General features: G+C 21.0%; 2 protein-coding genes across 2 annotated transcripts; one reads left to right on the forward strand and one right to left on the reverse strand.

The window, feature by feature from the left end:
* Window positions 1–142: 142 nt before the first annotated feature.
* PBANKA_1447800 (conserved protein, unknown function) lies at window positions 143–619 on the forward strand (the record flags this gene model as incomplete). Its single annotated transcript, XM_034567847.1, has 1 exon — window positions 143–619. The coding sequence occupies one exon, from the start codon at window positions 143–145 to the stop codon at window positions 617–619; it is 477 nt and encodes a 158-aa protein (XP_034424303.1).
* A 1,324-nt stretch (window positions 620–1,943) lies between these two features.
* Window positions 1,944–7,195, reverse strand: PBANKA_1447900 (conserved Plasmodium protein, unknown function; the record flags this gene model as incomplete). The annotated part of the gene is made up of 2 exons (XM_034567848.1): window positions 1,944–2,470; window positions 3,046–7,195. 2 exons carry the CDS (start codon window positions 7,193–7,195, stop codon window positions 1,944–1,946), a joined length of 4,677 nt encoding a protein of 1,558 aa, XP_034424304.1.
* Between the last annotated feature and the right edge of the window lie 4,886 nt (window positions 7,196–12,081).

A 12,081-nucleotide genomic window follows, 5' to 3' on the forward strand; every position in this document is an offset into this window, starting at 1 on the left:
ATGATATTTTTTTATTTCATCTTTTTTCATATTTGAATAAGGAAATAGAAAAAAGCGGAATAACAATGCAGAGATAAAACATATATAATTTAAATAAACGAGGACATATTTTGGGTTTTTTTTTTTGTCTATGATAAAAAAAATGAAAGACAGCGAATTTGTTGGGGGAAAGCTAAAATTAAAAGGGATAAAAATAAAAAAAACTGGAAATAAAAAAAGTGATAAAAAAAAACACACACAAAATGAAGACAAATATGATATAAAAAAAAAAGTAGATTATGATCATTCAAATAGAGAAAATTATTATAATAGTAATGATGAAAATGATGGAAATAATGAAAATAATGAAAATAATGAAAATAATGAAAATGATAAAAATAAAAAAGAAAAACATAAACCTGAAATTAATTTCTCAAACGACGACGAAAATATACAAGAATTATTAAAATTAAATTTAACCGAATCGGAAAAAGCTTATCAATTAGTTTTAAAAAAAAGAGAAAAACAAAGAATGGAAAATTTTCTAAAAGAAAGTTACCGCCAAAGGTTGCAAAAGTTTAATAATAATTTAGCCTCGTTAAGTGAGCACTTTGATATCCCAAAGGTTGGTCCGGGCTAAAAGTCCATATTATTTATTACATAAATATGCATGAATTTAAATAACTATTTAAAATGATTAAATTTGTTTGTTTTATAAAATCAATTCTAATATAATTATTCAATTGCAATTACACATCATATACTAGGAATAATATCAATTATTTTGCATGTTAGACTTTTTAGTTATTTTATTTTTTTAAATTAAAACAGATAAAAAAAAATGTCTTTTTGTACATTTCCTATTTTATAAAAATAAAGAATTAATTTTAATATATTATATATATGTGTGTATACACACAATTTTTCTATATCTGAAATCAGTTTGCACCTTAGTATTATAGATTTGAAAAAAATTGAATAAATAGAAATTGTATTATGTATAATTAATTGAAGTGTAAAATAAAATAACAAAGGAAACAACATACTACAAAAAGAAAAAAAGGGAAGCAAAATGAAAACAACATAGTAACAACTCTCTTATTATTATTCTTAAAAACACTCTAAATAATAAAACATGCTCTAGATTTAGTTAAATATGCCTAAAGGTGGAACATAAATCATATGCATTACATATAGTGTAAATTTCATATATTTATGTAATTAATTTATCATATTTTAAATAACAGAAGAAATGCAAATAAAAGTGCCTACGTTTGTGTATTTCTTTATCATAAATTTTGTAACTTTTAAAAAAAGTTTATCTTAATTTATACTTTTCACACTTCAATAGTCTGTTTCCTTTGCTTTGTACATCTATAATTCAGTTGTATATGTAACTACTAATGGTGCTATTCTTTATAAGTATATTCATATTATAAATGATAAATAAACCTCAGCATGGTTAAATAAGTAAATAAATAAATAAGTAAATAAATAAATAAGTAAATAAGTAAATAAGTAAATAAATAAATAAGTAAATAAGTAAATAAGTAAGTAAATAAATAAATAAGTAAATAAGTAAATAAATAAATATATATATAAGTAAATAAATAAATAAATATATAAGTAAATAAATAAGTAAATAAGTAAATAAATAAATATATATATAAGTAAATAAATAAATAAATATATATATATATATATATAGTGTGCCTACATATTGAGACTTATTTTTTCATAAAATTTGTTATTTTTATATTTCCCAAAATTTGTTATTAAAAAAATTATGGTGGTAAAATAGCCACTTTAAATAACCTCATATTAAGTTCTTAAAATCTGATTCATTTTAGTTTTTTATTTTGTTTGCGTTTTCCATATAATTTTGGTTGCCTATAATACTAACCTACCTTTGAAAATATCTCAAAATAGTATTTCCATTTTTAATCAAATTTATAACATTCGTTTTAATCCTCTTCATTTTTACTATCATTATTATGATCATGAATATTATTTTGGTCAACATTTCTACATTCTTCTTGTAATTTATCTTTATTTTTTGAAGTTTTATCATCTATTTCACTTTCATAATAAATTTGTTTATTATTTTTTATGCTTGTATCAGAATTATAGATATTATTTCCATTTAAACTATATTTACCTTCATATTTGTTAATTGCTTCATAAGTGGGTGATTCATTTGTATTATCTTCACATATTATATTTACATTTAAATTATTGTATGAATATATTTTATCATTTTCAATAATATAATCGTTAGTGCCGTCTTTTTTTACATCTGAAAAATTATTATCATTAAAATAACCAATAGGGGATTGTGAATCATTTTTGTTGATTCTATTTTTTTTTTTTTTTACATAATTCCAATTTTTTTGAATCATATAATATCTATGTCGTTCTTCTATATCTTCTTCAGGGTATTTATTACAAATTTCTTCATTTTCTTTCAATACTTCCTTTATTTTATCTAAATCTGAAATTAATTCATAGAAATATAGGAAAGAAATAAAAAAATGCAGAATGTCCTACATATATGTTTATATATATATATATATATGTGTGTATTGTATATACAACTATTTATTATCACATTTAAATAAATCCATATATCAAATAAAATGTGACAAATAATATAACTATATATATTATAAAATAAAAGTTACAGTGTATTTATTTCTAAGTAATATATATTTTTTTTTGCCTATTGTTAATGTCTTATATCATATTTTTGTAATTGGATACTCGATATATTTTACAATTTTATTAACTCTCAAAAATCTAAACTATATGTATACAACTATATCTATTCGAATATAAACTATTTTAAACTATAATAGGAATTCTTTATTTTCTTTTTTTTTGGGTGCGTTAATATAATTTTATTATTTTAACTAGAATAACTTTCATACTCTGACATTTCACTTTCCATATAATCATCTAAAGAGTCAGAACTACATTCACTATTTTTCTCTTTCTCATTATTTCCGATTTCTTTATTTTCATTTTTTACTCCATATTGGCTATAAATAACAATCTTTTTATTATTACCATTTCTATTTTTTTCCATAGTTCTACGCATAGCTCTGGCTAGTTTATCTTTTTTTGGAAGGTTTGTTTTTCTCGCAAACTTATTCAGATATTTATAAGAACTTTGTAAAAGCAACATATGTTGCATTAGATTTATGTTAGAATATAATCCATATATATCTGGCCTTTGCGAACAACATATCAAACAATATGAATATCCACTTTTTAAATTTAAACATAATGATGAATGGTCTACTTTATTACTAATTGTACTCATTCTAATATTTGATCCAAATTCTAACGATATTTTTATTGCATATTCAAAACTGTCTAACGCATACATATAATGATATAATTCATTAACTCTCATAAATCGAACTTTTCCATAATCTAAACCTCGTTCTAATAATAAATCTGTTGTTTTTTTAGGATCCCTATGATGGTGCTCCCTTATTTCTTTTAGAATTAATTTCCTTCCAACATCTCCTAATGGTCTATTAAATCCTGGATGCCATATTTTATTTATATTATATAATATATTATTACATTGACTTAAATTATATATGTTATCTTCTCCATCCTCATCTTCTTCATCATCTTCTTCATCCTCATCATCATCTTCTTCATCTTCATCTTCATATTCTTCATCTTCATATTCTTCATCTTCTTTGTCTCTTTTTTTTATTTCATTATTTTTGTTATTTTCTTTCTTGACTTTATTTTTTACATCGTTCATACGTTCCTTTTTGATATTTTCTTTTATATTTACTTTTATATTTACTTTTTCATTTTCTTTTTCATTTTCCGATTCAGATAGTTTTTCTTTTTTTATGAACATTTTTTCTTTAGAACCCATTTTATTTTCTTCTACTTTTATATTAGTTTTTGATACTTCTGAAAATTGAGTATCATTTTTCTCAGCATTTTTATTACATTCATTTCCATTTTCCAAATTTTTATTTTGTTTCCGCCCTTTATTATTCGATTTTGCTTTAAATCCATATTTATTTTGCTCATTTTTTTTTTTTTTTTTTAAATGAACTTCTTTTAAAAAACCGACATAATCTTTAACACATTGAATACTATGATGTATAGTACAATCACAATCTACAGCTACTTCATAGGATGCTGTATATTTTATGTGTTTTTTACTAAGCTTATAATTATTGCATATATCACTAACTGAATATATACATAGTGGCGTTTTTTTAATTCTATATGATTCTAAATCTAAATTAAAAACAGTTCCTCCTTTTTTTATAGTACCTCCAAAAGATTTTGATTTTTTAATTTTTCCACCTTTTCGATTGTTATTTTTTGTATTTTTGTTTTGTGTTTTTGTGTTTCCAAGATTTTCAGTATCGTAATTTGCATCTATTTCATTATATAGGTTTGATATATTATGATTCTGATTAAAGCTCATATGCATTTCCTTTTTATGTAAATTATTTTCCTTATTCATTAAAAAGTTATTTATTTCTTCAAGTTGCCTATCATCATTTGTTTCTGTACTAATATAACTGTTATTAGCTTGCATAGATTTTCCTGAAATATCATAATCTCTCATTTTATTTGACCCCATAGAATATTTAAACATATTCTTCACATTAGAGGAATTATTTTCCATTACATTTGTCATTCCTTTGTTGCCTGCTACATTTGTCCATATTTTATTTCTATCTAAGTTTGTATTGTGCAATATATCATCATCATCACCATTTATTATATTTCCAATTTTGTTATTTATATTCATTATATCTTGTATTCCGAATGATTTCGAATTATTAACAAATCGATTATTATTCATTATTGGTGCAATTCCGTTGCAATCGTCATAAGGGTTATTATATATTTCATTTCTATATCCTGAAAAATCTTCAAAATTGTCATTTATCATACATTCTATATCCCTTTGATTTCTTTTTTTGTAATATTTATTTTTAATATTCATTTTTGGATCATAGGGAAGAATATTTCCAGCATTAGACTTATTTTGACAATATCCAGAATTCATCTCAGCATTATACATTATTTCATTATTATTTATGTTGCTTCTTTCTTTAAAACCAGCAGTTTTATTTATATTATTTTGTTTTGGTTCGTCGATATTTGGCATACTAATGGGTTTACTTAATTGCTCGTATATAAAATTTGGATATATGTCTGTATTTCTATCTATTATACAGTTTTGTTTATCAAAATTAGAATGTTCAAGTTTTACATTTTCACGATTTTGAGATATTGAATTCATTATTCCTCTACTATTTCCTTGGTATGGTGTTCTAGATGTATTTTTTTTATCGGGAATAGTAGATTTATATAATGTGTTCATTGCACTTTTAGCTAAACTTTTATCCCTCATTAAAAGCTCATAATTATTATTAACTGAAATAGGACCATATTTATGAATATATTGAGTAAGAAGTTCTTTATCTTCATTTGTTAATTCATTTAGGTTATATATAGATTTGCTTTCATCTTGCTCATAATTATTATGATCATTAATAGTTGATATTTTCAAATTATTAATGTAATTTTGATTGGATATAGATGTGTTACATCTAAATGTGCGTATATCAATTTCTTTTTTTATATTAGCCTGTGAACCTTCAATTGATCCTTGAGTTTTATTTATCTGCTCCTTCTTTCTCCTCTTTTCTTTCTTTTCTTTATCTCGAGTATTATTAGTAGAATCATTTCTGTTTGTTTTATTTGAACAAATTGCATCTATATTAGAACCCATTATATTATTTCTATTTTTTTTTTGAATTTTAGAAGTTTTGCAAGAATTATTAATACTATAGCAAGTACACTTTGGATATTTGGAACAACAACCAGGATTATCGATTGATGAATATTTTGTACAATCTTTATTTTTATTTAGTAAATTTAATTCCTTTATATTTTCGTTTTTTTTTATTTTCGAACAACTATTATAAATTTTATCCGATTTTTTCATTTCTGAATTATTTTTTTGTCTAGCAAATTTTTCTTCGTTATTTTTGTTTCTATTCTCAATTTTTTGTGAATACTTATTATCTAAATTATTTATAATATCATCTTTTTTCTTTATATCCTGTATTTTATTTAGATCCACATTTATACACCCGATTTCTTTTTCAACATGCTCATTTCCACTAGCATTGGTTATTTCCCCAACTTTTTCCATAACACCATTACAATTAGTTATTGTATCAGAATTAAACACATTTGTATTATTCAGATGTGAGTTTAATAATACGTGTTCATTACTAGATGCAATATTAATAGGAATGTCATTTTGTACATTATTTTTTAAAAGTTTTATATTTTGTCCATTTGAAAAAATTGAAATTTCTGGATTCATATATTTATTTTCATCGCTTATCTGAGATATAATATTATCTGGAGTATCATCAATAAATTGATTCTTTGAAATTTTATATCTAATCATATTATTTTTTAATATTTCAGATGCTACCATTTGTTTATTCAGTATTTCACTATCTACTATTTCTCCGTTTAAAATTTCACTATTAAGATTTATATCATATTTTATTTCTTCTTCAGTTTGTTCCTTTCCATATATTTGATTCAAATTTTTGGAATTTTCTAAACCTAGTTCATTTATACGAATATTATCACAGTTAATTATTCTAGATTTTTTTAAAACGTCATTTCCATTTATGCATGGATTCACAGATTCTTTATCAGATTCAATGATCCTACTTTCATACTCATTATTATTGTTAATAATATTTTCTGAAGGAACATTATTCATATTAGATAAACACTTATTTTCCATTTCTTTGTTAATATATCTATCTTTGCAAATTGAATTATCATATTTATTATTAGGCAAATTATTTTCGTTCATACATATTCCATTGCAATAATTTTGTGCATCATTCAAACCCATTGATATAAATGTGTTTGGTATAGATTTTTCAGAACCACTACTAGTAGTAGATGCAGATAAATTTGATTGCATTACACTTTCTGTATTCATATTAGAACCCATTTTAGTATTCATAGAGACACTACTATATGGTATAAGATTATCTAAATTATTTACATTTATATTTTCTTGATCAATCTCACTTTTTTTTAAATATTCAAGGTCGCTATGTTTTCCTATTTTACCTAAATGGCTAGTGTTAGAATTTAATACTTTTTCGTTAACAATATTCATATTTACAAATGTTTTAAAAATAATAAAGTGAAATAAATAAAAAATTAAGAAATGTATAAATCTGAATAAATGTAGAATGTATTGGGAAAATATAAAATGAATTGGACAACAAATTAAGAAATTTGAGAAACTGAATTTATGTTATAAAAAAATTAAAAGTGGATAAATATATTTATTTGGAAATGTAGATATATATGTGTGTGTAAATATAAATCAATATATGCATACAATATATACTACTCTAAAAAATTAAATAAATATCAATACACTGCTTTGCATATAATTCTTTAAAAAAATATATAATATTAAATAATAAAAGCTATATAAATGATATATGAATAGGAAACTAAAATTTATGAAAATTTAAAATAGTGTGTAGTGTAATAATAACAACCCTATACACATATATGTAATATAATATATATAGAGTAAGATGTATATATGCACAGAATGATACAATAATAACAGTTTTCCAATAAATGAGCACATAAACTAGTTAATTTATAAACTTGGAATATTATTATTCATATAAATTTACTTATTTCTAAACATAGATATATGAAATAAATGAAAATATATAAAAAAAAAAAATTAAAAAAATATGTATAATGATAAAAAAAATATAAATGAATAGACAAACATACAAGATGATAAAAAAAAAACTAAACGATTACTTGTACGTGCAACACTATTATTAATTTATACTACATATGTTTTAAAAATAAAATAGAACAATACAATATAATTATTTTTATACGTTAAATAAATAAATGTGTATATATTTAAATAAAAGCGTAGAAATATAGAGCGATCAAAATATGAGGAAATAATTAAATATATATTTTTAATTATGCATAAAATATTTTGAGAATATTATAAAACTTCATGTATTGTATGTTTAAAAAACAATTCGAGAACACTCTAATTGCAAATATGAAAAATCAACATATGCATATAAACTAAAGTATGTGTATATATATATATATATATGTATAGAATATTTAAATTACCTATATTATAAAACTAATTAAAATAAATTACAACTATTCATCACTTGCAGAAACAACACTATTTTTTTCGAAAATGTATAAAAATATGTTTATCGCTTTGTTATTCATGTATATATTGTATGTGTGTGCTTGTTATGTTTTTTTACACAATTTATTAAAATAAATAAACATGAAATTTTGTATGAACAATTTAATGGAAAAATATGATGCGCAATTTAGTTGACAAGGATATCGACCGATATACTTCTAGATAAATATAAAAATCAAAGATGTATATAAATAAAGCACATACAACATACAAACACGCAATTGTATGTCCTATATATATATATATATATGTATTTTTTTTTATATCTAAATATTTGCCTATACTATCCAATGAAATAGACAAGACTTAGAATTATTAAGAAAATATATGCAAAAAAAAATAACATAAAATGTATATAAAATGGATAAAAAACATAATAATTAGAGGAAATTGAACAATACAGACGTATATATATATGTGTGTATATGTATATGTATTCCTTTGTGATATAAAATAAACTTAATACATCGTTATGCACTTGTTTTATATGTCTTATGCTTTTATGGGGAAACAATAAATAAATGAATATGTATATAAATTAAATTTGCAATATTTTTAAAGATTTATAGGTATTAAATTAAAAATGTATAATATATTTAAAAAATAAATATTAAAAATATGCTAGCAGCATATGTATTTAAAAATATTAAAAATGAAGAAAAAAATTAAAAACAGTGATAACAATTAAAAACGGAGAAAAATATTAAAAATGGAGAAAAAATAGGACATGTGTTCAAAACTTAAAATGTGTGCAATTATAGAAACACTGTACTTATATATGAATATCTATTTATATAATGTGCATACTAAAGTTTGTGTAAATACGCGTCGATAAATTAGTTAGCTAAAATATTACTATGAAAATGGAATATTATAAAATAGAAAAACACATGTACTATTTACAATCAAAATTTTCCAAGTATGATAATTTTAAAACAAAAATTTAAAATAATTTAAAATAATTTAAAAAACGAAAGTAAAATATATATATAGACATATACATATATTATTATCTATGTTCTTATATATAGTTTAAAAAAATACTTACATTTCATAAGCATGTAAAATGTTTTTTTTGTTTTTTTGTTTTTTCTATATATTTTTATTAACAAAACTATGTAGTTATTTATTCATAAAATATATATGCGTTATTTATAATGACTAAATAAATACATACACATGTATGTATATATATTTTTTATTCTCATATATATCCATTCAAGGGTAAAAATTATTTCATAAGATTAGTTAAAATAATTATGTATAATGAAGATACAATTGTATTTAGAATGTAATGTGTATATATTTTTGCCTAATTACTTTTTACTTTTATAAATTTTATGGATCATATTTTTATGGGGAAATAAATTTTATATATCGATTTAAAAAAAAGTATACATTAAAAATACATTAATAATAAATTAAAATATTTCTTTATCTTTTATTTATTTTAATAATTTTTAATTTTATAATCCTAAGACATTAATTATAATATTCTACATTTGTAGGATAAAAACATTTTAATTTAAAAAATGAAAAATATTATCTAAGCATAAAAATCACAACAATTAAAATAATGTAAAGAAAAATTAATAAATAAAAGGTCTTTATATATGCATATTTTATATTTTAAATATTTATTTTACTTATAATATTATTTTTTTTTTAAATGCATTTTATTATCATATTTACTTTTAAATATAAAGAAAAAAAAAAGCATTCATGCAATAAATGCCGTCTATATGATTATATATAAATATATGTAGAATTTCTACATATAGCATTATATAGGTGTATATATATGCAGTAAATATATCTAAAAAAATAATACTAAAATTAAATTAGCATGAATTATTATAGCTAAAATTCTAATATATATGTCCTTTTTTTTCATTTCCTATGCTATTATTTACTGTACATATATAGAGCAGTGTGGTATCCTTTAAAGAGCGAGGGTGTGCATGCATATAACATCATAATCATAGAATTTATTGACTATATATATATCGTTTTTATAGCACCGTATTCTATTAATATTTTCATTTAAATTATAAGAATACAAAAAAAAACATGCAAAAAAAATAATATATATGCAATATAAATTAAATAGCATTTGTAATAAATAAAAAATATATATATTATTAAGTGCATTTGATAATCTTATTTTTTCATATAGAATGGATACCCTTGTATATGCTTTTAATTTGAGTACTTTTTTGGACTGTATATTCTTTTTCTCATATTATATTAATGATCATATTATTATTTGTATCTTTCATATATACATAGGTCCTTAAGTATAGATTATATAGGGTAACATATAAATCATTAAGATATGATGTGTATGCTGCATTAAATACTTGCATACTATACCCTTCTACAAATAAATTACTTTTTTTTTGTTTACATATAAAGTATTTTATTAAATGGCCAGTATTATAACTTTATTATGAATTTTTCAATTATATTTTTATTTTTTTATATAATATAATATAATATTTAATGCAAAATTGGCTAGAAAAAAAATGCATGATATAGAATAAACTATATGCTTTAAAAATATGATTTCATATTTAAAATTATATTTGTTGAGTTCTATAATTTATGCTTATTATTTTAGTATACCTTATTTGTATCCAAATCTATATATATGCAAATAATAAATTAATTTATATACAAAAAATATAAATATTTTAATTGTTTACTATCATGTAATTACGATATATCCAATATCTGCATATAGTAACTTATTTACAGTTCTGTAATTATTTTTTATATATATTAAACGAAATAAGAGCAAACATAAAAGATATATTCTAAATAGAATATGATATAAAATAGGAGTTATAGAAATAAGAGTATTTGATAAAAAAAATTAAAAAATAAGCGTACACACATATGCATGTGTGTATTTAAGGAAAATTCCGTTTCTTAATTTTTCATGCATATGTGATGATAACGATCCTTAATTAAAATTCAAGTATCATAAATTATTTACAACTTTTTAGAAGATGCGAAAGAGTACACCGAGTTATTAATCATGCTCAAATATTTAAGTAGAAAAAAACAAAAAAGTGAAATATTTAACATATTAACTGATTATCCCATTCGTTGTATTCTCGATTTCTTATATTCTTTTATTATTATATTTATTCCAAATTGTTAAATAATACCTTAATGCAATTATGTTTATCTTTGTGTATATAACAACTATTGTAGTGAAACGTATTATGTAAATAGAATATCCGATAAAAAGGAAACGGGGGAAATATGAATAAATAATAGTTGTTTTTGCATTTTATGGATAGAGTGTTCTAATTTTTTTATTTTTTGGGGTTTTTCATATTCTTTCAAAAGTATACAAATTATAATATACATTTAAACAAAAAAAAATGCAAAAAATGGCATAATGATGGCAACATCATGTAATAATGTGTTATTTACATAATCTTGTTTATATATTCCCCCAATTGTAGCATACATATTTTATTGAAAAGGTTTCACTTAAGTTTTAAAATAAAATGATACATTATATATAAAATAATATTATTAGAAAATTGTATTAAATTTTGTAAATATTCCCTTTAAAACATGCATATAATTGTATACATTATTTTGTGGGTATAATGGGGACGGTATAATCATGATTAACATCTAAGCTTTTTATCATTTTAATACAACGCTTTTCCGTACCCAATATATTATAAATATATATTTGTTTCCATTTAAAAAATAATTAATAATTTATATTTCAGTTAATACACATACATATATATATTTATTCATCT

The sequence above is a fragment of the Plasmodium berghei genome (assembly GCF_900002375.2).
Source record: "Plasmodium berghei ANKA genome assembly, chromosome: 14".
NCBI lineage: Eukaryota > Apicomplexa > Aconoidasida > Haemosporida > Plasmodiidae > Plasmodium > Plasmodium berghei.